Source organism: Pyrgilauda ruficollis, unplaced genomic scaffold, assembly GCF_017590135.1.
Source record: "Pyrgilauda ruficollis isolate IOZ18807 unplaced genomic scaffold, ASM1759013v1 scaffold203, whole genome shotgun sequence".
In the NCBI taxonomy this organism is placed as follows: Eukaryota; Metazoa; Chordata; class Aves; order Passeriformes; family Passeridae; genus Pyrgilauda; species Pyrgilauda ruficollis.
In genome coordinates, this window is record NW_024519541.1 from 350,412 (window position 1) to 378,329 (window position 27,918).

Genomic DNA, 27,918 nt, shown 5'->3' on the forward strand with positions numbered 1-27,918 from the left:
GCTGTGCTCACAGCCCTTCCTTACCTGGGAAGGGGCCACGGGCGGGAGCTGCGGCACGGTGGGGATCTGCAGGGGCTTCAGCGGGGTGCTGCTGGCGGGCACCTGCGAGCCCTGTGCCGGGAACGGCGGCAGCAGGTGGGGGGCTGGCGGCAGCGGGCACACGGGCTGGCTGCCGAGCACCTGCTGCAGGGAGGCTGCCTGCGAGATGGGCTGCTGCTGGGGGGACAGGAAGGAAAGTTACTGCTTGTGTACTGCAAAAGAACCAGACGGCCGGCCATGCTCCCCATTTCTCCCCATCTTACTGTCAGAACAGACCTGGTGCTTGGAGTACAGAATCCCAGGCTCATTAGGGCTGGAAAACAGCTCTAAGATCACGGAGTCCAACCACTAACCCAGCACTGAAAGGTCCACCATTAAAACATGTCCCCATGTGCCACATCAAGATGTTTTTTGAACACTTCAAGGGATGGTGACTCCCCCACTCCCCTTGGTAGCCTATTCCAATGCTTAATCACTATTTCAGTAAAGAAAATTTCACTGATATCCGACCTAAACCTTCCCCGGCATAGCTTGAGGTAATTTTCTCTCGTCCTGTCCCTGCTCCCTGGGAGCAGAGCCAGACCCTTCCCTGGCTGCCCCCTCCTGTCAGGGAGCTGTGCATAGCCAGAAGGTTCTCCCTAAGCCCCTTCTTCTCCAGGCTGAGCCCCTTCTCCAGCTCCATTCCCTGCCCTGGTCATGCTCCAGCCCCTCAGAATGTGCTCCAGCAGGACAGCTCCCAGGAGAGACGAGCACTCTTAATTCAAACACTGCACAGGAGCCCATACTTAAAACCTATTTAAATGCAAGTTATAAAATGACAAGTGCTAACTGTCTTGGAGAGGCTGTTTGTAATGACTCACTCTTTACATCCCAGAGACTGTTTGGGTTGGTCCTGTGAAATCCCCACCCACTAACTTCCAAGATACAGTTGATACCCAGCTCATCCTGGCAAGCAGAAGTTGCTACATAATGGAGCAGGCATGGCAAATACAACACTTATTACCTGAGACACAATCAACCGCAATAATTGCAGTAAAAGCTAAGTTCCAGATATTTCTGATGTACTGTAATGACAATGTGGTAGCCAAAAAAGCAGTTTTACTTTGCCAGAGAAAGTAGTGCTCCCCTGGCCTGCCAGGCTTCAGAGATCAGAACAGAGAAAAAGCTGCGAAAAAGTAACAAACCCCCACATTTTATGTGCTATTGGTATCTTCTTCTTCAGCTCCTCTAATTAGTTCTGGAAATACTTAAAAAACCCTTCTGGTTCAAAAAGATGACCCTGAGGCATAGGCTGCCTGCCTCAGGGTGACTTACTTGGGACCACAGAGCTAGTGGCCTCAGCAGGCCCTGCAGCACACAGAACCTCTGCCATCTCACATTTTGGGAAAGACATGGCATCTCCCCAGCTACAATCCCAAACGCATGGGAATGGCAGCGCAGGGGCTGGCCTGGCTCTGGTGATGGGACAGAGCAAACCGGCCAAGGTGGAGGCACTGGAACACTGAAGGATGAGGCAGACCCACCTGGGCTGGGGGGGGAACCCCCCACTCCATGGAGCAACTCCTGCAGGACCAAGCCCCAGCTCCGGGGTGGAAGAGCCGCATGCCCACGGCGCTGGACTGAAGCTCATAAAGCTGCCAGCTCCCAGAGCCAGCTCTGCTCTCGCACCCCAGCTGGGTTAATCTGCAGCTCAGACAGCTACCCACGGTTCACCAAGGGGACAGAGGGCACTGGCACTTGTGGCTCAGTCACCTCCCACTCCAGGAGACATCGCATTAGAGCAGGAAAACTATGCTCAGGGAATGGAGCTGCTTCCTAAAACCTCCCTCTCAAACCTAGCTTGTGTCTTAAAAAATGCTTGTGAATTGGGTAAGGCACAGGGAAGGGAAAATATCCAGGTAATTAGGTAACTTTGCCCCATTATAACTTTAGCAGTGTAAATGCACGGACACCCAAATTGGAAAAATAAATAGAAGTTAGGAGACACAACATTGATTCCACATGTCTGATCCACCAGCGCATATTGAGACAAGATCAAAACAATTCATTCTGTAGGTAGCTGAATTTCTCACCCTAATTTCCATTCTTCTGCTGTCCTGCCCTACCCTCCTTACCATGGACATTCACTGGACACTACTGTCTCTGAGGAACATAGGTGCCCTGGGAAGTTTTGCAGAGAAACTTGGGACACCTTCCACTGTCCCTGGGTGCTCCAAGCCCTGTCCAACCTGGCCTTGGACAGTTCCAGGGATGCAGGGGCAGCCACAGCTGCTCTGGGCACCCTGTGTGAGGCAGAGCAGCCACAGGGAAGGGCTGAGATGGACACAGCTCCATGACAGAACCCAGCTCTCACCTGCTGGCCGGCCAGCACGGGCGGCGGCTGCCCCAGCGGGAGCGAGGCCACGGTGCTGGGGACCACAGGGAACGGCATCGCCGGCTCCTGGTAGTGCTGGGGCACCACAGCGGGCGTGGCTGGCACCGCAGGCAGGACGGGCTGCGGAGAGACAGCAGCATGAGGGACAGACACTTCCACGGATGGAGCAACCACAGCTGCTCTGGGAAACCTCTTCCAGGGTCTCACAACCCTCACAGGCAACAATTCCCTCCCAATATCCCATCCATCCCTGCCCTCTGGCAGTGGGAAGCCACTCCCTGTGTCCTGTCCCTCCATCCCTTGTCCCCAGTCCCTCTGCAGCTCTCCTGGAGCCCCTTTAAGCCCTGCAAGGGGCTTTGAGCTCTCTTTGAAGCCTTTTCCTCTCCAGGTGAGCACCCCCAGCTCTACCAGCCTGGCTCCAGAGCAGAGGGGCTCCAGCCCTCAGAGCATCTCCATGGCCTCCTCTGGACACACTCCAACAGGTCCATGTCCTTCCTGTGCTTTGCTGCAAAGCCACTAATGCAGTTCAGTGCCAACAGACTGACAAGGGACTGAGCAGGTCACTATGTGCAGAAGTGAGTGAGGAATACATACAGACACCCCTGGAATCCATACCCTCTGGGAACAAGAGCATAAATGATAATATGAAATATCACCCAAGATACAGAACTATTTGAAAAAGCTTTGGACTTACCGCCGAGGGCTGCTGGTAGTGGCCGAGCTGGGGGAGGCTGTGTGGCACAGGCTGGCCCTCGCTCAGGGGGGGGCTGTACACCCTCTGGATGGCAGGAGGGACAGTGTCTGGCAGGGACGAGTAGATGACGCTTTGCTGGCTGCTCTGTGAGTCCGAATAAACTGTGGAACCCTGGCCACTGTCAAACGTGCTGTCAGCTGGAAGAACAGTCCTTTTAATAAAAAGTTCAACAGCTCCCCATGTTCAAGTGATGATCTTAGAGCAAGGTCACCATGGTTTATGACATTAGCATTTTTACTACTCTAGCCCTTTCTTTATATAAATAAATTATACAACACCAGTGTTATGCTCTACAAAAGGCACACACTGCTTCGCTTAAGCCACAACCCATCCCCATGGATTTCTGCACACACTGATATTTCAGGCACTTTACTATATCCTTTAAAGGGCATAAGGCTGACATTCAGAATTGCAGATGCTTATAGATTTTGGAGATGAAAGGAGAGGAAACCCCGATTGTCACGTTCAGAGCAGACCATGGGGTCTTTCAGAGTTCCATCTTCCAGGGATGCACTGACTTTAACACTGCTTTTATCAGCAGCCCTGAAAATTACAACATTCTTTATGCTGTATGATTTTAGTTCAGCAAGTCATGCTCTGCTTGAGTGTAGTGCAATTAAGGTCAGACAAACCCCTGAGCAGGTTCCAGTGGGTTTGGCACACTCAGCTCTGTGTGAGTTTCTCGTGGAGCCCAGTTAACCTATGGAACTACACAGCTATGGGCACTGGGCAAGCACTGAGCCCTTTGGGAACTGGAAATATTGGTATTACTGACTTTAAAAAGTCTTTTCACAACTTTTAAAATGTGTAAAATACAAGTGCCCAGCTCCGTTTGAGCCTAAGTTACTGTTTTCTTCACTAGAGAAAGGAAGTGAGACAACCAGACTGCAGTAGATGTATCCCAAGGACAAATAGCTTCTAATAGGGATTTAAAATTCAAAACTGAAAGAAAACTGCAACACAGTTTCAAAAACCATCTTAAGTTACTGCTTTTCCCAACACCTTCCACTGTCTCTTTTTTCCATATTTTAAATAAAGTTTTACTTATTTGGCTTTTAAATAATGAATTATTTTTAATAGCACCAGAGATGACATTTCTCTTCAGTACTCCCAAGCTATTCCCCCAACTGTTTTTCTTTTCCAGAATTAAACTCCCCTCTCTATTTATTCAATTCATTTCTGAAGAGCCAATATAGCCCTACTTTCATGATGGGATTTCTGCTGCATTAACATTCTGTTTTATTACAATTATTCAGGACCTCAAAGGAAAAAAAAAAAAGGAGAATCTAATGGTAGAGTGTTAAAGTAAAAGCTGTGAGTCAGTCTCAGATTTTTATAGAATGTACACTGCGCACATTAAGTTATTAATTTCCACTTTTACATTTAATCTCAAATTATATGAATGGGTGCCAACCCTAATTTACAGAGGTCCTATGCTAACAAAATGTTCAAATAATCTGACAGCAAATTCCCAAATAATACCAAGTTCTGGTTAAAAGTTGAGGAGGAGTAAAAAATAAATTGTGGAGGTTATATTTAGTATAACATTTTGCCAACTCATGGCCAGCACAGCCATGGGAAGCACAAGTCACTTCACTGCAGCACTAGAAACAAAGAGCCATAATTGCAGTGTTCCTCAAAGGAATTAGCATGAAATAAGTATATGATAAAAAAAAATGAAATGAGCTCATTTTAGCTTCAGATAAAAAGCTTTGTGAATGTGGCAATATTGTGAGTGTTATGCAAATATAGCTATTTCTCATAGCATGTAAAGGGATTTTTCCTGCACAGGTACACATGGATATTTCAGTATTCAAAGCAGACCTCAGTGTAGCCCTTTATAAAAACCTGAATTGAAGTAGCAGCTGTCTCGCTAAAGGTAATGCATCTTTTACTTAAATGTGCTTTCATACAAGCCCAGAACAGTGAAACAGAAACTCTGTGATAATTGTTTAGTAGCAAAATACATAGAGAGTTATAGAGATATCTATATAATAGTGTTTTCTTGAAACGTCATTGCTTTCCAAATTGTCACGCATCTGTCCCAGATGTTTGCGGGTTTTGAGCTACTGTGCAAAACCACCCACATCGGTTCCCCTGAGCTCAGGTCACTGTGGGTTTCCCCCTCAGACATTCATCCCTGTGTGTCCACGAAGCCAACGCGGGACTTACAGGCGACAGAGGTGACGCTGGTGGGCAGGTTCTGCTGGAAGGGGTGCTGGTCCGCCTCCGGCTCCTCAGGCTCCGACAGGATGTGGTGGCCCGTGTGGGACAGGTAGGTGACCTGGACCTGCTGGGCCTGCGGTGCCTTCAGCTTGTCCAGGCACTCCGAGTCGCGGCGCTCCTCCAGCTGCATCCTGGGCCAGATGCGCTCCCTCCTCCAGAGGATCAGCGCCACTCGGTCACGGATGGACTTGGCCACGATCTTGAGATCGTTCTCGTGGAAAAAGCCTGAGTCAATCTGCAGAGGAGCACACACTTAGCAAGGTCCCAAGCACGTGGCTGGAACGCACACGAGCATACACACGATACTGGAACCTCTTCCCAACAAAGAAAACATCCATTTGAAACGACACTAATTTATATAAATTTATTTCTCACAAGAACAGAACTCAAGAGCTTGATGGAGTGGGGTTCTTTCTCAGTAAAATTTCTATTCCTAATGCATTAAAAAACCCAAGATGTAATGTCTAAGACCTGAATATATACTGGCTCTAATTATCCACCACTGAACATCCATTGAGGAGAGCAAGTTTAATGGCAGATGGGTTTCCCTCTTTTTTTTTTTCTTTTTAACACTAAAAGAACAGACAAAACAGGAAAAACAAACAATGCACCTGGAGTGAATCAAACTGCTCCTAAATCTGAACTTGTCTTAACCCTTCCAGCACACAGTTATCCAAATTGCTCTGCTTAACAGCACAGAAAATCATGAAGGACAAGATGTTAGCAGAATTAGATTTCAAATTAACTTGTCTTAAATAGTGAAATCAGTCAGTATTGATTGACTTTTACAAAGAAAAAGCAGACTGCTCCTATTTGATGGAAAAGGGGAGGAGGCTTCTCAGAACTCAACTGCTCAACAGATAAAATGGAAATTCATCTTTGTGTTACTTGTTTGCATAATCTCCTGCAGTGCAGGGTATGAATTTTCATTTAATAACAACGTACCAGAGCTCTGTCTGCTCTCCCTACATTCTTAACATGCACATTCGACTGATTTGAAAGCACTTCCATCCATGGGGGATATCTAGAGGCTTTCCTGTTTTGCTCTTGCCCAAACATAAGACACTTCCACAGCTTAGATTTTCACTGCTAAAATTAATGGGTGCAAAGCATCTTAAAACACAGCTTCAAGAGCTAACTTCACTTTCCAAACCCACTAGAATGTTTCCAGTTCCCTTTGCCCATATCCTTTGGACAGGTGGGACTGCCTAACTACCAAAAACCCATCAGTAATGATAAATAATTCCCTGTACTCAGAAGGTCTCCTGCATTCTTCTCTTCCACAGCACACAAAGCAACAGACAGATGAAAGCACATGGCTTTGGTGTTCCACATTCATAAGGACTAGAAAAAGACATTTAGGAATAAATGTCCCCTTTTTCTGCCCCTGCAACAGCCTCAGGTTTGAAAGCATTTAATGGACAGTCTCTTAGGTACGCATTAATGTACAATATAGATTTTTTAATTATTTGGGAATGGGTAGAGTGTCACTGTAGTTTGGGCATGATCCTTTTAAATATACTTTTCACGAGAATTATTTCCTCTTCAAAATAAAACATCACAACTATGGACCAAGCAACTTAAAGAACTGTGAAACTCCAAATATTTACATCAATATTTAAATGTAAAATATAACAGTAAGTAATGGTACCAGAAAAATTTTTAAACTAAATGAGTTCTGTAATAATAAATTGCTGGAAAACCACTGGACCTACTGCAAACTAACAACAAGAAGACAAAGGAGACTGAATTCCTCCCACTAAACTTGGAGTAGATGGTGATGAGTTCCAGCAGAGCAAGGCAGCATTACCAAAATGAGTGCCTCCTGAGCAGAACACGAGTGGTGAAGACATCATTACATGGGATCCCTAGCGATTTTGAGTCTAATAGGAATGTTTCTGCAAGCACAGAATGTTGAGACCCTTGGTTCAGTGCTTATTTACCCCGAGCCTCTGTGACATTAGAACACCAAAACAACGGCAGCAGACACCACCAAAATAGGAGTTCAAGGACAATGTGGTGAAAATGGAACACAGATTCTCTAACAAAACCCCACCATTATAAAAATACAGAAATTCAGCAAGTGAAACTTATCGGTTAAAAAATCCAAAGCTTACTCCTAACTCCATTAATCCAGTTTCCTATCAAAGTTTGGGGGTGGAGCAGCTGACCACAGACCTTTCTCACCTACATTCCTTCTAAGGAACACCAACAGAAGAGATGCAGGAAAGTGTTTTGGAGAACTCAATGCAAGATATTTTGTGACTGAACTTCTGAACTCTTCTAATATATTTCTAGCTGCTGTCTGGAACTAAACAGATTCTAAATAAATTCAAAGTCATTCAACAGCCTATAGAAACTGGCAGAAGAGCGTGCAAAATATAAAAGTAGACCAGACCTCCATGCTCCCTAAGCTATGTAAACTGATTTCAGGCATCTGTTTTCAAACAATATGTTTCAGTTAGTTGTTCCCCATTCACCCCTTTCTTGTGGTAGTCATTCCAAAATCAATGCAAAGCACCTGAACTGGACACCTGGAGTGGTTCAAGTGAAGTTACTTTACCCAGCTCGTTCCTGTTGTCCCCTGACATTTATGCACTATTTTCTATATATACACATTTTTATCAGAAGTGTATTTTACCATTTCTTGTGCAACGTCATCAGGAGTTTCCTTCTCCAGATCAAAAGTAAACTCAATGGCTCCATTATCTTTGGGTTTTCCTTTCAGTTTCTTAGGATCTTCTACCCAGAGTCTTAAGGCAATAGAGGATTTCCTACCATGGTCTTCTTCTGCAAGTTCCACTCTTACCCCAGTATCTTCAGCAAAAAAGGCATGGCTTAATAAATCTTTAATTTCATATCTGCAAAGGATATAAAGAAGAATCAAACACTGCAAGTCAACAATTTCAGAAAGGTTTGTGAAAAGAAATTGCTGCTAAAGGTGGAAACATTTACACTGTTTGGTGTTCATCAATAATGAATTTGTGTTCTTTTTGGAAAGATGTGGGATTTCGAAAATGAAGTGAAATTGAAGAAGTGACATTTCCAATATTCATATACCACAAGCACTTAGAGAAATGCAGATCATAGCTTTGTTCAACTTTTCTTGAGTATCTGAGCTTAAAGAGTACCAGAGAAGAGATTCGCTCTAGGCAGTCAGCTGCAGTCCCTAAAAACTGTATTTGTGAAAGCCAGGAAATACTCAGCAGGAGACAAATTGGCAGAGACCAGTAAAACATTAATTTTTAAAACCAGAGCTGGAAACTAGGCATAACACATCTCCATGTCCAGAGGGCAATGAAATCTGCTACCACAGCTTGTTATGAATCCACCACACCAACTTTTATCACCCTCCCTGTCCCTTGCAGAACCTTCCCAGTGACATTTTTTGGACTACTGAACCAGAAATTGCAAGAGTACCCTAGCTCAACTCCACAGTGATGCTGAGCAGCTGAGAGACACAACAGCATTGCTTATACTGACACTGAATATCAGGAAAGCAGGAAATAATTTAGATTTCCACTTCCATGCTGCATTTTCTTCTGCACAGGGGAGACCCACAGACCAGAGCAGAAATCCACCGACAGTTCTGAAAGACCTGCATACACATTATTTAATACAAAACTCGATCCCTTGAAACAAACCTTTCTTCTTTGTTTTTGCAGATGCACTCCCCAATTATCTCTTTAATTTCAGGATCAGTAACTTTCTCAAAGCTTGCTGGCTTTATACCCTAAAAGCATAAAGAAAAACAATTTAATGTGAAAAATAATTACATTATACCTCTTAATTAAGCATACTTTCTCTGCATTTTAAAGGTAACTCAACCCAGGAAGTTACTGTTACTTTTAAGTTGTTAGTCTTAATGCAAAACTGAGTTGAGGACTTAGGAGTACTATACTTCTAAATACCATTGCACTTCAAAATTAATACACCAGTTTGAATGAGCTCAGCCATACACAGGGAAGTATTCCTTTTTCTTTACCAACCTTCGCAAATTTTACCTTTATATCCTCTGGACTCTGAAGCGAATATTCAAGAAATAGCTAAGTTTAAATTTCAAAAATAACCATTTTCTGAAATTATCCCTTTTATGTTTTTGCCTCAACTCTCAAAGCACTAAATGAATAAAGACAGATAATCATGGTTTTCTTCAGATAGCTAGTACTGAAAATGAGTGGAAAATACCTTGGAATAGTCCATATTCCAGGTTTCCTTCCTGCTTTTTCATGACCCAAACACTCTGCAACATATTCCCCTCTACATAAAAAATTAAAGATCAACCCCAAAACCAAGCAGGGAAGCAGGAGAATACAACATCTCTGCATTGTTCCTGAATTTCCCAGGATACTGTTAGAAACCCCTTGGGAATATGTGATAGAGCAGGTGCAACCTATAAATCTAGTAAAATCTCTGTCAAATGTTCGCATTTTTGCTGGGAACAGATTTGGAACAGCAACCTATGAGCATGGCCTTTCAAGGAGAAAACCATTGGGAAGCACTGCGGAAAAAAACCCTGGGAAGCAGAATCAGTGCCCCCAGGTCCATGTATATATTCAGCTACAGGTGACAAGTGGCAATGCAAGAAGTTCTTCTGTTTATTTCTGATGTCCAGCATAAATCACAGAAGTAATTAATTCCCTTTTAAAAACACGTTATTACCTCTACTTACTAAACCAAGATGTATATGGATGAAAATATGACAAAATTTATTTGAGAAGAGATGATGCAGTTGGACCCTATCACTTAAGGACCCAAGTACTTCCAATGAAGTCAATGAGCAGAACAAAAAGGAAAGACAATTTCCTTTATCTAGAAAACAGAATGTGGTTAAGCACATAACTGAATTGGGAATTGAACATTTAGCTCCATACAAATCCTTTTAATGTTTCACTCTGAAATAACAGTAAATAATGGCTCATGCAGTCACAGATAAGGAGCCCTGCAGAGTGGACTTTTGGCTTACCCAGTGGATTAAAAGAAGAAAACAAGTATTTTCAAAGAGGGTCTGCAAGTAATACACTGAATTAAGTTCTTGAGTAATTTTTATGGATGAATTTCACTGAGGGCTGGAGCCTCTCTCAGAATTTCTGAATATTTCAGCATCAGATTATACTTTTATCCTTTTTTCAATATTCTGTTGTTATTCAAGCCTCAGATTCTACTTCAAAATTCATTAATTAATAATTTTAGATCAACAAACCCCTATTTGTCTTGAAATTCTAGTGTGAAATATGTAAATTGTAGATTTTGAAAAACCAATAATAAATATACAGAACAGTCACTTAAAGACTCAGCTCCTTGGTTTTGCTTAAGCAGAAAGCTGCGAAAATCCAGAGAAACCCATTTTTGTGAGAACAAAACAAAATAATCTGTACATGGCTGGCTGGCTGTGACCCACTAAAAAGAATTACTTGCTTAAGCAAACTTAAATCTTACTGATGAGACAAGGGTTCAAATTTTGTGTATTAGAAAAATGTGTCAAAAGGCACTGGAGTGCCCGGGCTGCAAAGCCCAGGCTGACTCCAACGTGCCAAGACGAGCTCTTAGGAGAGCTCTGATACCTGAACTAGAAATGAAAGAAAACAAAGCACCATCAAAATGTATTCTCAGCAGGACTCCTCTGTACCATAATTCACCTTTAAGCTACAGGTGTCTAGTGTGTTCTCCATCAGGAAGAAGGATAAATCTATACATTTCATTTCACTGTTGTTTGCTATGAGAAAACTGATTTCCATATTGGTGTGACACTCTCCAGGAAGAAAGCGTAATAAGATCTAATAAAGGCTTTAAGCTGAAGAGAGGCAGGTTTAGATTAGACATAAGAGAGAAATTCCTCCTTGTGATGGTGGGGAGGCCTTGGCACAGGAAGCCCAGAGCATCAGACCCCTGATGACTGGTTCCCAATACTGACCTTACAAATTGTTTCCACAAATAAAAAACAGCAACTCTTCCACCAACACTTTATTTTCCCCATCTTTGGATGGAACCCGGACTACTCTCCAAATATCCACTGTGTTAATCTGCTGAACAGCTAAGCTATGAGTAAATGACTAAAACAAACGAGGACAAAACATGCAGAGTGAAGTACTGAACAGAGCTGCTTTGGCAAAGTGTTTTCTCCCTGTCCCTGTGCTATAGGATGCTTTTCTTCCTAATTCTTCAATAAACTCTCCAAGGCCAGCTCATTGGGATGCTGCAAACCATCCCTTGCAGCACAGTGCCCCTGACAATGAAGGTGGATTCTATTTGCCATCAAAGGACTCATCTCATTCACCTGAACAAAAGCCATCTGTCTTCCCTGAGCATTCCCCAGGAAACACAGCACCAAAATTCAAAGTGTATTAGCTAAGAGATTATCCATGACAGTTTGAAAGCTATACAGCCTCCTATAAATTAAAATAAATTCAATGCCACTACATGTGAAAGGCAGGGCTCACTGGGTGGCATAAGGGGCATAATGATAATACAGATTCCTTACATGTTAAAATATATATACACATATATAAACCAACAGCAAATCGAGAGATCAAACTGAGAGCTTCTCTGCCCCAAACAGGATGATTTATTCTGACTCCCTCACCACCACTTATTTCCAATCCCTTCTTTCTGAACCAATTAGATTTCTGATCCATTGCCCTCCAGTACAAGGCAGCTGATTCTACAGCCAGACACATACAAAAAAAGTTCTATCTCTCATGCTAAGGGAAGAAAGGTGTGGCTTATTCTGCAGGGTCTAAAAACAGCCGCTTGCCATTTTCCATCAACAGAGCGCACTTTGGAAGAGCAGCACATGATGCTCTGAAGGGACACAGCAAATGCCACTCAAGTTACTGTCACGTCTGACCCATGTCAGTCCATTTTCCAGAGGCTTTCCTGGCCCCTAGAAGTGTCCTTCTACCTCAGAGACAGCCTGCCCTGGGCTACCACTCCACCTTCCACCTGAAGGTAACTCTAGGCTCATGTCATTCCTAAAAAAGGAAAAAAAACTTCTACCAAAAAAGGTGAAGCCATGTTTCCAATTGAAACTGCACCCTGGCACGCACTCTCTCTGAAGTCAGTAAAATGAAGGCAAAGTTCTCAATTTTACCAGGATTTTGTTCCATCACTGTGTACAATTATAAACTCATCTCTCTTTTCCTCCAGAATGGAGCTCCATCTTAATGCAAAGCTAAGAGGGTTACCTGCAGATCTAAGAAGATCTCCAAAAGCCACAAGAAGTCCATGCAATGACATTGACAGCATTATTTGCCTGCTGTCATTGTGCCACAGCCGCAGCATTAATTCTCCCTGTGTGCACAATGGCATACAGCCCGCATATGCTGAGGAAACCTTAAACAGTTGATGAGAATAAACAATATGAAAGCTTTACATGCAAACCAGAACACTGTCACAGGGAGGGTTGTTCTGAAGCACAGGTTTGTACCACAGGAGACGGCCAGGAACTTTCTGGAGATGCAGCTGCTCTGCTGCGCATTCTGCAGCACGTGCCTAAGAAAACACTAGGCTGGAGCAGTCTGGGAAGGTCACAGATTCCGATGCCTCATCACTATTGTCTACATCAAAATCACTTGGCGGAATGATTAAACACAAAAAAAAATCTGAGTAAGAAAAACCATCAAGTTATGCATGAAAAATGAGATTACAGCATCAGAACGAAGGGCACTGCAAATATGCTGACCAGGAAATCACTTCAAAGTGAACTGTGGTAAATGTGGCTTGGCCCCACTGCTTGGGAAAGATGTGTTTTCTATTTATGGTACATATCCATTTTTGAAATGTTTACACTCCATCATTCAGGCTGAAAGGGCAGAGAGAGGTGACAAGTTGGAACAAGCATGTCTTGTCTGGCAGAGAAATGAGCCCCTCTGCACATTCCCAAACATGACCACCTCCTTATCCAGGACAACTGCAAACATACAGACACACGTAGAAAAACAGGAATGCAAAACTTAAAGCAGCAATTTAGCCATAAGAGTACAGTCAGGCAGAATAAAAGGTCACTGAAATAAATTAAGTATAATAATCTTACACTACAGATGTGCAGAATGTGACATATGCTGAAATAATGTCTCAGAAAGGTAATGTTTACATTTTCTACACCAATAAGGAAGACCAAGATGTATGATCTGCACAGCCAGGACTTGAGGCGTATCTCATGTCCTAGTAGCAGGCAAGGGTGTGGTAGAGTGTTAGGACACAGAGTAGAAACTACTGAAAAAGATATTATAGTGGCAAAACCCAAACCATACCCTGTCTGTGCTGGGCAGCAGAGGGAATATCAGCTCAGTGGGACCCAACAGAAGGCAGGCATTCTAAACATTTTGTTGGTTGTCACTCCTTGATGCAAACTCTAGCCAGCAATTCCACCCCCTATGGAGGCCATCTATCAGCACCTCTGGTGGTTGCCACTACAATGCTGAGCCCAAGGCAGGAAAAGAAAGTTATTTTATTTTATACTTTTTAAATAAAGGCATCAGGCAGCTAGACACAGCAAACACATTTCACAATGCACTGATCCTCAATTTAAAACACTAGAAATAGTATTTATATTTCTAGTGCAAAAAATGCTCCAGCTTCATAAAGAAGCAGATGTCCCACTGAGAAGCTACAGCATTCAGGGCTCGGCATCCTCTCCATCCAAGAAGGTCAGAGCCACCTTCTGCTCTAGTGAGATCCCCAAAACTAATCTAATACTGGATGAAAACAGTCTAATTCAGCCTCTTGGGTTCAGCCTACACTCAATTTTTGACTATATTTCAGTCTATAAGCCCCAAGGCTCACATAAGCTGCTGCATCACCAAACCTAACTCTTCATCCAAGTGATCGCAGAGTTACTTTGTCTTTTTGTAGCCACTGCCCCACCCACTGCATGGTGCCGGCTCAGGACCCCAGACCCCAAATTCCTCCACCTCCTCAGACCCCGCAGGCTACTCACGCTGCCCGGAGCAGGGTCCCTGCTGTTGGCAGCTCCCCTGCAGATGCAGCTCCAGGATGCTGGAGAAGCTGTTGAGCCCACCAGAAGGTTCCTCCTAGGACAGAGGATCTCCCCCAGGATGAGGCTCCTCCTGCACCCTCACCCCAGAGGTCCACCCCCAGCTCCTCCTTCCTGCCTGACAGTTGTGCAGCTCATGGCATTTGACAGGGCTTTCTCCACTCCACAGGGAGCTGGTTAACCCTTTCCTTGGAAAAACAGTAATGCCAATTTTGCCATCTAAGGAATCCTGCTGTCTTTGCTCCCACTGCAACCACCCCAAATTCAGATGAAAACTGCACACCCTCCGTGCTGGTACCTGATGCTTTTGTCTTCAGCTTTCCCTGACAGACAGCTCTGCTTCAAAAATACCCCCTACAAGGACATCTCAACAGCTTCTCCACCATTGTTTTTTCTATATGATAAACACAATCTGCCTCCTCTCTGAAGCTGCCAGTATAAAGCCAGTTTTACCAAAATATAATAATTTACCATCTAATAATGAGCTGTGTAAATGTTACTGCCATAGAAAATGAGTTGGCTTAGGCTTCCATCAGTGTTTAAAACAATGGCTACTTAAGTCTAAAAATTGAAATATAACATCTAATTAGAAATCTTCTGATTCTGAATCACTATTCTTTGCCATCTTGGCTATTGCTTTGATAAATGAGGCTTAGGAGCCTTGCAAAGTCTTAATTACCAATATTCCAGAGGGCTACGAGGTGTGCACACAGCTTCTCTGGGTACATGGAGCAATGAAGAGCTCGATGTTCTCTGTGGTTCCAGGTGCACACACACCTTCCCCATGGTGATACTGAGTACCTGACTGGTCTCACATGCAGGACATGAGGCTACACAGCCTGAAATTAGAAGAGCTTCTTGTGAGCCATTCTGTGAGGCTCTAGAGTACAAGGAGGTGCCCCCTAAGCTGCCCACACTGGTAGCATTTAGGCCACATCTGAAGGACCATACCAAAACAGAGCCAACATACCTTGTGCCAAAGCTAATAAACACTGTGATGAAGAGCCATGGAATAACAACACGGAGTAACCATGTGGCTCTATGATCACAGAATCACAGAAATGCTTGGGCTGGAAGGCACCTTAAAGACCATCTCATTCCAACCTCCCTGTAATGGGCAGGGACACCTTCCACTAGACCAGCTAGCTCCAAGCCCTGCCCAACCGAGCTTTGAATAACAGGGATAAAGTCAAGGAACTCCCCTGAGCCATCAAACCCATTCCATGTCACTGAGAAGCTGCAGCATGGTTTGCAGCCAGTCCATGGTGCAGAGCATGGTCAGCAGCCAGCAGATCCATGGCTGCACACACTCACCTCCCTGCAATGCCAAGGGAGCGGCTACAGCCACAGGATGAAGGTAACTGCACTTCTGAGCAGTTTCCAAGGCCTTTTGTGGGCTTTAAAATTATTTCTGAGTGACTCTGGGTTGGAAGCAACACTCTAAGAAGAAATAAACTACCAAGCACAAGCCCATTGGGCCGTATTTGTGGCCAACGGAGATAAAATCAGCGACAAAGATAACTGAAAATATTCAATGTAGCTGTACCAAAACACACTCCAAGTGTAGAACTGTAAGCTTACACGTAAGCCGTATGTGCAACACAGAGCTCAGACACCTCAACTTCTAGAACACAGTATACACTCAGCAGTACCGACACCTCACCAAAATATGCTTTTGAACCTTCCAGTGACAGGATCCAACACCAATTAAGGATGCGTACTCACACAGGTTACTTTCCGGTAGATTTGAGCAGCATTCTGGCATTCTGAGTAAGGGTATTCTGAGGTAGCCATTTCCAGCATGCACATTCCAAACGCATAGACATCCACAGATTCATCATAGTGTTCCTCGTACATTTCCGGGGCCATGAACTCTGGTGTACCTACACAGACGTACAAAGATAATGTTGATTTTTTTACAGGAGTCCAAACGGCTTTAACCACAAGCTTTTTCACCTTTGAGAAAAACTGTGTACAGGTGCATGCAAGATAATTTCAAAAGAGCTCAAGCATCACCCAGGGGGGAAATCCAGTGTCAATGTATGCACTTCCATGCCCATGGCTTGCTGACAATAATCCAAAGTGGGGAAGCGGGGCAGAGGGGAAGCAGGAGAAAGGGGAGGGGGAAGGAAAAGAACAAAAAATTTCAAAAATGGTCAAGAAAATGAGCTATGGTTGTTTTGTTGCCTATACTGAAGTGATAGAATGGTTTCTGTCCAGCTGGAGAGAAGGTTGTGTACAGGGCTGGGGAGGTGAGAAGGGAAGAAGAGAACCTTCACTCTTGCTTTTCAGCGCAAATTTGCCTTTTTTTTGTTTCCTCCAGAGATACAGAGTAACCACCAGCAAGCAGACAGCACTTTGGAAGCCAGTAGTATGACAAATCACCTACAGAGTCATGCACAAAACATCAAACCTAATTCTGTCACTGGTTTAGTGGGACAAATCAATGAGACTACTCACAGAACAAGGTCCTACTCAATAGGAATTAGGGTATCAGGAATCTGATGCAACTTGGTAAATATGAAGTGAGGCACTGGGAGCTGCAGCTTGGGGACAAGCAGCAACTTCCTACACCTGCAACATTTGCTCAGCAAACTACTCTGAAAAGCAGGGGCTTACAAAGCAAAAGAGAACTATTAACACTTGGGTAATTCATTCCAGGAACTGCATTTCATACTGTTATTAATTTATTTCCTTTCTACCTAGAAAACATTAAGGAAGATAGATCAATGCAACGGTGTGTATTGGGACAGTAACAAGGGTGGTGCAAGGGCCAGTAGCAGCAAGCTGTTGGGATGCCAAAAAGAGAGTGGCAGGTCTTGGACCATGAGAAAGACCCAGATAAACCCTGCCTGTCCAGCCTCAGCACCCAAACTGCCCCCAGTCCTGGCAGATCCATCAATGCTTTGTTATGCCATCATTAATCAGCAGCAAAAGCACAACTGTAATTTAAGTAACACAGAATCAGAAAAAGTAGTTCTGGCATATCCCAGGATGGTTTGGATTGGAAGGGGACCTTAAAGATCATCCCATCCATCCCCATCATCCCATCCACCCCAGCCACCTCACCCCTGAGAAGCAGGGACACCTCTCACTATCCCATGTGACTCCAAGCCCTGTCCAGCCTGGCCCTGGACATTTCCAGGGATCCAGGGGCAGTCACATCTGCTCTGGGCACCCTGTGACAGGGCCTCACCACCCTCACATTAATATGTTTCTTCCTAATATCCAACCTAAATCTCCCCTTCTCCAGTTACAAGCAATCAGCCAAGTCCCTAAAGAAACTGAGGAAACGTCACACCTGGAGGTGTCCCAGGTCAGGCTGGATGGAGCTTGGAGCAACCTGGGGTAGTGGAAGATATCCCAGCCATGGCAGACAAGATGATCTTTATGACCTCTTCTGATCCAAACCATTATAGGATTTTTTGACTTGCCCTAAACTCTTTTTAAATGGCAACATAAAGGACAACCCTCAAAAGTAGGGTCTGCTTTTGCATACATTTCTGATGTAGACTCGACTTCACTCGTGAACAAGCATTTTTGTAAAATTAATTTCAGAAAATTCAAGATTGATCTCGTCCCATGTTTATGTTCTTCCACCTTGTCCTTCCATCTCAAAGACACTCATTCCTCCAGCCTTAGCAAACCAGCCAGACCCGTGTCATGGAGGCTCAGTGTAGTCCCTCTCTCTGGGTGTTTGTTACAGCCATCACCAAGGCAGAGGCTGCTGCTCAAAAAGGGTTAACGGCTGCCACAGGAAATTATTTTGGAGCTGCTGCCTTGCTTCAGAAGGAACACGACTCAGCAGCAGGAGTGAATCTCACGAATTACAGAGCATTTAAAACAAACCTGAAAAAGTGATAGCAATCGTCTAAGAAGCAAATTGAATACTTGGCACCATTCCAAAACAGGACAAAAGTGACATTTCCCCCTATTCCTTGGGGTGGAAAGGAATACCCACAAGCATCCTTCAACATAACAGCCCAGCTAGATGTGAAGCTGTTCAGCACACACTCAGCTGCTCTTGGCAGGAGCAGGTTTGCCCTGGCTGGGCTCCCGCAGAGACACCGCAGTGTGCTGATTTCACCCCTTGCAGACAATGTGAAATGCAGCTACTCATATGCCTTTAGAGCTACTCCCTCTGCAGAGGGGCAGCATTACTCATCACCAGTGTTTTCAAGCCTCCTTAATTCTCTCCTTGGAGCAGTACTACTCATGAAAATTATAAGCTCAGTTTTATTGCCAAAATGAACGCAGACACTTTGCCAGCATCCTGCAGCCCTTACAGCATCAAATTCCTTTCAGACATAAGTGTATTTTAATGGTGTTCTGTTCATAACTGATTTTACAAAAACCTGTATAAGTGTTACTAATATTCTTACCAATATTGGTATTACTGATGCAACTCCTTGTATTGGTACTACTGATACTATTCCCAGTATATCAGTATTACTGATATTATTTCCAGTATAAGTACTTCTGGAATTATTCCCAATATTGGTATTACTTATATTATTCCTGGTATTGTTATTATTGATATTATTCCAATATGTCCCATGAACAATTGTTACCCTGCAAAAAAATTATTTGAAGAAATACTGACCCTCAACAGAGAAAACCAACCCCAGTTACCAGAAGTTAAAAATAAGAGAAACTTAACAGATATAAACAAACAGGAGTTCATTAAAATAAATTCAATTAAGCAGACCCACAGTAGCCAAGCACATATCTGAAATTTCTGTTGTTTTGACTTCACTGGTTCTGGGCTCCCTGTGCATTAAGGATGATACAGGAGGAAGGAGAAGAGGAAGTCATGATACCATTACTTACTGATTCCTATTTTTACAGGGGTATAGAGGCAACAGTCCCAAACCCACTTTAACTTCCACTACCAATCTGCTACTTAAAAACCACTAATGCAAAATGGGAAAGGAAGATGTTAAATAGGCAGCCACAATACTGACCGAGGGAAGCCAAGGAGAACAGGAGCATTACCTATGACACTTTTGGCAAATGAAGCTCTTTTGAGTGTTGCCAGACCCAAGTCTCCTATTTTCACAGATCCAGTTGGTCCAGTAATAAAAATATTATCACATTTCAAGTCTCTGTGAATTATTGGTGGAGTTCTTGTGTGTAAGAAAAGAAGACCCTTCAGGATTTGCCGACACCAACTCCGCAGGACTTTAGGTTTCATTACTTTAAACCTCTTCAGATACCTGGAGCACAACATACACACAAGTGGGTATAACAGAAGTGAAAACATTTTGTTAGTGATTTGAGGAGCTTTAACAGCATAGCTTAACTTTTCTGAAACTCCATTATGGATAAAAGCCCCTTATTAGACGCCGCAAGAGCGGCACAGAAATATCCCAAAATGGAATGAAATAGATCTTTTCAAAGGAGGAATTAGAGCATTCAGTTTCAGGAAGGATGATAATATGCATTTTTGGTGCAAATACAACCAAATATTTTGAAGTCCAAGAGTTCAGTGATTCATTTAATGCAGCGAAGAGCTTTAGAATATGTTCGTATATTTAGAATCAGAAGAATACTGGAGTTTAATTTTAACCACAAAACTTAGACCTTTGTACCACACACCTGCATTTCTTTCTATTTGCCTGAAGCGCTGGTTGGGATGGGGCACTGGGGGGAGATGTAGGGTCTGCTAATGCACCGGCAGAGTAGCACACTGGCTGAGTACTGCTCCCACTGGGGCTGAAAATCTGTTCCAAAATTCACGCCAACTGCTTTATATCAGCCTTAGCATGACTGTCAGTACCAGAAGCTATTAATTAATATATTTTTAGGAGATAACCTAGAGCACCTTCAGCTTCTTAGAGATTCTACCATTCAAGTGCTACTCCATTTGAATTCCCTAACAAAACATGCAAATAAAAGCCGAAAAGCAAGCACAAAACACACCCTGACAAATCCAAACGTCACAGGTGGAAGATGAAACACACCAGACAACAGCTTCGACTTGCATAACCGAAACAGGGAAGCAGGCAGAAAGACATGGAGGCCAAAATTCTGCCCGTCAAACCACTGCGGTTCAAACGACAGACACCAGAGAACAGCTCAATTTTTTGCTTTTATCTGGAGATGGCTTTTTTCAGCATACAAAAGTAGGATTTTGCTATAAATGCCTGCTGCTATTCTTAGCCCCTTGCCAGGAGCACAGTACTTACGTCTTCAGCGTTCCAGAGGTCATCAGCTCGGTAACCAGCACGATGCATCTTTTGCCTTTTGCACAGGATTCCCAGAAGTCATAAAACCTCACGATGTTTGGGTGCTGCAGACCTTTCAACATTTCTGCTTCCTCTTTAAATCTCTGCCTCTCTACTTTTGTGAGTTTTCTGTCCTATAAGCCAAAATGAGACATTATTATTAGCGACAGACAAAAATAAAAGCTCTGCATTGCCAGGGTATTCAGAATTTTAGATTTGTTTTATGCTTGTGTCAAGAGCAATTATAAAATCTTTTATGTAAGAGAGCAGCAGCATTGTGAACTAGGGCACTCGGCCTAAATCCAGTATCAAGAAGACAAAGAGATGCCTGTGCTATGCCATGCTCCTGACAGCACTAATATTTCAGGCACCATGAACACATCTGTGGCATGATGGATCAACCCTCAGCTATTTCTTCACGTTTGGGTGTTGTGAGGCTCCTTATTCAAGGGATTAATACCCACAGGATGCTATTTCCAGGTATGGATATTCTCACAGCCAGAACAGCTCCCACTGCCCTCAGCTGCTCCTGTGATGCTCTGGTACACAGCACCAGCTGAGGTCCGTGCAGCTCACCACACTGGTTCTACAGCCCATCCTCAGGGTCAGTTAAAACCATGTTACCTTCCAAAAAAATCCAAACACGTCAATTTTTCTATGTGTTTGCTGTTCTGCTTCATTTTAGAGACTTTTCCCTTCTTTTTGGTAAAAGAAGTGTTTGCAGCTGTCCTTCAGCTTCTTGCATAGGCTGCTTATGCATGGAAATTCTTTACGTTAGAAATGTGAAAATGTCATGTTCTACTACTCTGGCTTTCCTCAGGAATTTCAGGGCATTTCCCACAAGCTCCAGGCTGTGACGTGACCCTGTCCAGCACATGCAGAGCCTCTCTGTCTTTCCCATGGCTCAAGAGAAGCTCCGGGGCTGCTGGGACCTCCCCAGCACATGGAGACCTCAAACAGGCAGCCCGGACACTCGCTTCAACCTCCCAGGATGATGAAACAGAGCAGCAGGGGAGTTCCACCCCAGACCCCACCATCATGCCTGCCTGGCTTGCCCCCTTTGGCCAAAGCACTGCCCACCCCTGCCCTAGAAATGGAGATTTTGGGATCTTTAGAAGGTGCTCTTACTCAGAAAGCCAAAGGCACACCAATCCCCAAGATTAATTAGTTCATATTTTAACCTCAGACTTCCTTCTTTTCTCAAGTCACTTAGGCACGTCTACATGAGCTGCAGTCCTATGCACACAGAGTGAATTAAACGGGAACAGAGCTGACTTGTAGCCCAGATGCAAAAGCATCAGCCACTGCCATTTCCACACCCTGTCCTCACCCACAATCCCAGACAGTTCAAGATGGGAGTGAGAATTCCCATGGCTACGAACGCTTCACACGGAGACTTCATCAGAGGAAACAGTGTTGGAACCATAATTTGGCTCTTGGAGGATGACAAAACCCTGCCACAGTGCTGTGTGTGCATGGGGGGAGCATTCCCATTGGCACTGAGGCTGTTCAGGGTGCTCTCTGTTCCCTCTGAGATCCGTGGAGCAGCATCAGAGCAAACCCTGCCCAAGCAGCAGCAGCAGCCCTGGGACTGGGCTGTGCAGGGTGCCTGCAATAACCTGGCCTGGGTCCCCAGGGCAGTCAGAGCCCCCCATGCTCCATAGGGACAGCAGCACATGGAATGCCCACAGCCGAGCCAGGCAGCACCTCTGCTGCTCTGCACTAGCCACCTTTCTTCTAAAACAAAAAAATAAAGAAAAAAAACCAAAAAAAAAACCAAAAAAAAACCAACAACAACAACAACAACAACAAAAAAAAAAAAAAAAAAAAACCAAAAAAAAAAACCAAAAAAAAACCAACAACAACAACAACAACAACAAAAAAAAAAAAAAAAAAAAACCAAAAAAAAAAACCAAAAAAAAACCAACAACAACAACAACAACAACAAAAAAAAAAAAAAAAAAAAACCAAAAAAAAAAACCAAAAAAAAACCAACAACAACAACAACAACAACAAAAAAAAAAAAAAAAAAAAACAAAAAAAAAAAAAACCAGGCTGTCTAACGAGTCAGGCAAGAAGAGCCACAGAACTGCTCCCAAATCCATCACTTCTTCCCTACTGCTGAGTTTCCTTCTAATTTAAAACCTGTAGAATAAACCAGACACACTGCTGTTACGAAGGAGAAGGAGCAAGTCCTCGTTCTAGGCAGGAAGAGCAGAGTGGGAGCTGGCAGAGGAAAGGAAAGGTGGCCACATAGATCCAGCAGATTTGCAAAAACTTTCCAATGTGGGGAAAAAAAAAGGAAAAAAAAAAAAGAAAAAAAAAAGGTAATACCATAGTGCTTGACTCGTTTCTGAGCACTGTGAGAACTTTTCCACTGCTACTTTATTGGCAACTTTTAAAACTATCCTTCAGCACACAACCATATTCTGTATATTCTACGTATTATGAGCAGGATAATTTTGGCAACTGCAACAAAGTGATTCTGAAAGGCAAATGTGTGTTTTATTTGTAATTACAGTAGAAAAAATCTGGATTATTTTTTCATCAGATTGATGAAAAAGCATTGAGCGTTGTTGAAGAATTGAGCATTGTCTTCCAGCTGGAGAGGCAAGGGCCCGGGCAGAGTGGCCACTCCTGCGGCTGCAGCCTCCACCACGGGAGGGTCTCCAGTGCCACCAGGGCTCAAGCAGCCTCCTTGAAATTCCTCCAGGCTGAACCTGACACAGGAGTCACTGGCAAAAACATAAGCTGATTCTGAAATGGCTTAAGGGGCAAAGTGTTTTCTACTCTGAAGCAGCAGACACACCGGTTTAACTGCATGACTCACTCAGGGTTTAATCCAAACCCAAGAAACCTTCACTGGGATCACAGACACTCATTCCCCATAGTATAACCCACACAAGGCAAAATGTCCTCATCCTGAAGCTAAGGGTGCAAGCCTGAAACAACCTCTAGGCATTACATTTTAAGATAGAGAACAGGATTGTTTGGAAAGGTCATGACAAAGAAAGGTGGTCATAGACTCATGGAATAGTTTGGGTTGGAAGGGGCCCTAAAGATCATCTGGGTATGAGGAAGAAATTCTGCACTGTGAGGGTGGGCAGGCCCTGGCACAGGTTGCCCTGAAGCTGTGGCTGCCCCTGGATCCCTGGAAGTGCCCAAGGCCAGGCTGGACAGGGTTTGGAGCAGTCTGGGACAGTGGAAGGTGTCCCTGCCCATGGCAGGGGGTGGACAAGATGGGATTTAAGGTCCCTTCAAACCCAAACCATTCTGTGATTCCATGAATTTCCAATTAGCACTTTAGAGCCTCAATTTTGGTAAATCCCACACTCATTTAAACTGTATTAACATGGTGTTTGAAGCAGGAAGATACAAAGAAGTGAATATCCTATCTATAATCAAATTTCTGCTAATCTAACACATATATGTTCTCTGCTTCTCCCTACTCATCACAGCCAGGGAAAAACAAAAGCTTCTCTCTGTTAATATAAAATTTATCTCTTCATTAAGTTCCTTATGGGGAACAACTGCAAAGACAGGAATTTTAGTAAGTAAATGTGCTAACAAAAGGAAAGGGAAAACTTACTAATTAAATTTCTGGAATGACACCCAAATTAACAGCAGGAACATGTTCAGTTAGTCATCCCCAAGCATCATTTCCTCCAGGTTGTAACATATGGGCTCTGACTAAGGATCTGAAAATTATACAAGCAGGAGACTGGCTTTCACCTGAGCCTTCAGAAGATTTCCAAGATTAACAGACAAGGTCAAGTTTCTTGCCTAATTCCTTACAAGGAGCAAACAGATTTGGGAATGAACTCCATCGCCCCACCATGAAGAAAAGGGCTCTTGCAAAGAAGATTACATAAATTTTTCAAATTCAATGCGTAGAACCATGTAGGAGCAGGGACTGGAGCACAGCTGTTGCAAACTAGAAAGTTGTGTTGCTTTGCAGTTTCACAGAAATTTTTTAATTTTCTCCTTTTAAAGTCTTGAATTTTCACTAATGTTAAAAAATTTTAAACTACTTTAAACACTTGGATATCTTACCTACTTCCTGGCCTAAGGACTTCTGTGTCCAGCTAGCCTATAAATACTGTTTTCTTGAGAGTTTTGTGTTTTGTTTTTAAATTCTTAAACTGACATAGCTGCATTTACTGATGGCTATTTCATTTTCTCTCATTTTGAACAGATGAAGGCATGACTGTAAGGCAAGGAGGAGCATTAGGTCAGAAACAAGGGCAGGGCTCACCTCCATCATGCAGAAGCCTGACCCATGCTGGTGACAAAGAAAGAAAAACCAGAGGCACTTCTTAGCCAGGGACAGAAATCAAATACCTACATCAGCAGAATGAACAGCTGTACAGATCATTCCATTTTCACATCTGCATTCCAAGTATGTACTTTTGCTCATGTACCACAACTACTCTTCTAATCAGAGATGGCCTCGAGTGTGAAATCACTGCCAGCTGTCTCCTGTGGAACTGTCGGTTTCCTGTGGATTTATGGACAGAAGCACAGTTCTGCTTTCATGTACCAGTCCTGTATCTTTAGTATTATCCTGCCCATGTCATAAATGTTTAATAGCATCCAGGACCTTTCATTCCCACACCCCGTATACTCAGTTTTAAGCACTTATCACTTACAGTAATCCTAAAGGATAAAATCCCCTCTCTGTGAACAAACAGTACATGCCATGAGACAACTTGCAAATCAAGAAAAAAGATTATACAGCTTCATTCCCTATCAGAATCCTGCCAACATTCTTCTTCAGTCAGTAACTCTCGGCCAAGTTACAGCCTGCTATTTGTCAGCAGCACTACTGAAGCACAGGGAGATTTACCCAGGGGGAACTCATTTTCCAAAGGCATTAAAGCAGTCCTTGTCCCCATGGATACTCACAATTCAGTGAACAGGAGCCGTGGAACAGGCTGAGGAAGATTTACTTATTTGCCTGAGTCATTGCTAGAAATCTATGGAAAATTAGGAATTGAATTCAGACATTTATGGCTAAATTTGGCACAGTAGAAGAGGCTGAGTGTGCTTTATTGCTAGATGCAATCACAGCTTGCTGCTTTCTAAATTGATTAAGGCATACCTCAAAGCCTTACAGAAGAAGAACAGTGGGATTCACATCTTCTACTGAACCTCAGAACTCATCCTGCAAGGACAGGATGAAGGGGAATGAACAGCCCAAATCTCCAACCCCAAAAGAGCCACAAGCACACCCAAGAAACACAACACCATGGACAGGCCATGCGTTTTAGAGGTGAAAACCTCCTAACACCACAGCCAGAGTGTGTTTTACAGGTGAAAACCTCTCAACATAACCACACCATGACAACTGATGCTTAAACAAAAGAAGTTCCTGTCACTAGCAATTAAATTAATTTCCAGTAGCACCTCCTTAACCTCCTAAATTACCAGTGCTTCACAGGTTCCACATAAGCTTCTGATTGCAGAGGACATATCAAAACAGTTCTGACTTGCCTCACAAAACACCTTTTTCAAAGGAAACTCTGAAATCAATGTGTAAAGAAAGCTCCACAACATCAGGTCCCCCCTGAAAGAAAAAGCCCTAACCACAAAAAAAAAACCACTTCAGGCATGTCATGAGAACCTGGTGTTTCAGTATTTTCTGGAATCCCATCTGAGCCCAGCATTTACTGAAGTTACAGCAACCATTGGCTGTGTTTTTAAAACGTGTTTTGCTTCACCTACTTCCTGTAACCCACAAACACAGTAACTGGGCAGGTAAATTAACCTCGCTCCAGTTCTGGACTTGTCAGCACAGGAGGGATACTCCAGCTATCCCTTGGAAGCGCAGTCCTGGGCTGGCCCACAGCAGGAGTGGAGAGCGACATTTCAGTGCTGCTGCCTAAAATATCACCTTCAGAGAGATGGAAATGGGGGAGAGGAGCCAGAGAGAATCCACTGCCCTTGAAGGGCTGTGCTTCCCGGTGTGCTGTGAGCATTAAAAACTGCCTCAGCACCAGCCCAGAGTGCTCATGTGCTGGGACAAGCCAGCTTTGTGCTTCTTCCATCTCACCTCCTCACTCTAGGGCAGTTTGCAAGTTAACTTATTGTATAGGTATGAAATCCCCTTATATTTTCTGGTCTAGTGGAAGGTCACGGGGGTTGAAAGATGATCTCTGAGGTCACTTCCAACTCAAACCATTCAAGGATTCTATGATTCTCTTTGCTGTATGTTTGCTACACAGACATGGTATTTTTCCTAAAGGGAGATGTAACTCCTTGACCACCAGAGAGCCGGCCAGAGAAGCCCTATCACCCTCTGCAGCCTGAGAGGAGGCACCAAAACTGTTATTTACCCAATGCTACCAAACAGCATGCAGGCATTAATGCTCCCTTGGCCAATGAGCTTCACCAACCAAAATAAAAGAAGTGTAAAGAATTAGCAGAACAAGCAAAGTTTGATTTAGCTTTGCTTTGGCAAATTTAATCTTGGGGCAGCATTCAATCCTGCCTTTCTAACAAGAAAACAGCATTTTCATCCCATTATTGCTACCATTTCCCATCCAGTTATAACCTAGCACTTGCATACTTCAATCTGTAGAACACTCTTAAAGTGAAGTATTTGTACCAGTGAATTAATCATAGTCCACCAGGAACCCTAAGAGGCAACAGGATGCTCAGTTGGTCTGAGATGATGGCTTAGGAATGGTACTCCCCAGTTCAGTTACCCCCAATGAGACTGTCCAAGCCAAACGCTTTCTCTCGCTCCCCTGTTTCCCCCTACCAGCTGTGGCAGGATGGAGAGTAGAATATGTATTTTCTGACTCCCAAATAAAGCCCTTGGACTGTGTTGCATTTGTCAGTGAACCCCAGGTTAGGCAGCCTTACCAATCCCAGAAGATGCCCATGGAATAGCCCTTCAAGCCTTGTGATGACGTCCCTGAAGGGTTGGCAGTCTTCAATTACACACTAAGTACATTTATTTTAGGAAACTATTTCAAGTTCAGATTAGTAAGAAAATCACCACAAACCCACAAAACACCCTAAGATTCCCCACCAAACCAGACAGATGGAGTAAACTGTAGGTGAGATTTTCAGAGTTCCTCAAATCATCTTTCCTACACAGCCATGAATATACCTCTAATGTGACCACTCTTCTTACAAAATCACCTTGTGTCCCATAAAAGCAGCACTAAAAAGCCATTTCTCACTTGATTCTGTGCTGAGCCCAGGAGAGCACTGAGCATGAGGAGATCCCCTTAGCCACTGAACCATAGAATCCCTTGAGCTGGGAAGAACCCACAAGGATCATTGAATCCAATGC

At 43.7% G+C, this 27,918-nt stretch overlaps 1 protein-coding gene across 9 annotated transcripts in view; it reads right to left on the bottom strand.

Moving 5' to 3' along the window:
* WNK2 (WNK lysine deficient protein kinase 2) overlaps positions 1-27,918 on the bottom strand; it is a 94,874-nt gene that overhangs the window by 39,493 nt on the left and 27,463 nt on the right. For 8 of the 9 annotated variants that reach the window (XM_041467218.1, XM_041467215.1, XM_041467216.1 and 5 more), the window contains exons 2-10: positions 20,577-20,749; positions 19,384-19,604; positions 16,114-16,271; positions 9,038-9,126; positions 8,035-8,254; positions 5,340-5,628; positions 3,108-3,304; positions 2,393-2,533; positions 25-216 (exon numbers count right to left, since the gene is read on the bottom strand). In XM_041467218.1, the coding sequence (XP_041323152.1) occupies positions 25-216; positions 2,393-2,533; positions 3,108-3,304; positions 5,340-5,628; positions 8,035-8,254; positions 9,038-9,126; positions 16,114-16,271; positions 19,384-19,604; positions 20,577-20,749 (1,680 nt within the window). The remainder of the gene's footprint in view (positions 1-24; positions 217-2,392; positions 2,534-3,107; positions 3,305-5,339; positions 5,629-8,034; positions 8,255-9,037; positions 9,127-16,113; positions 16,272-19,383; positions 19,605-20,576; positions 20,750-27,918) is intronic. The other variant, XM_041467210.1, reaches the window with a different exon arrangement.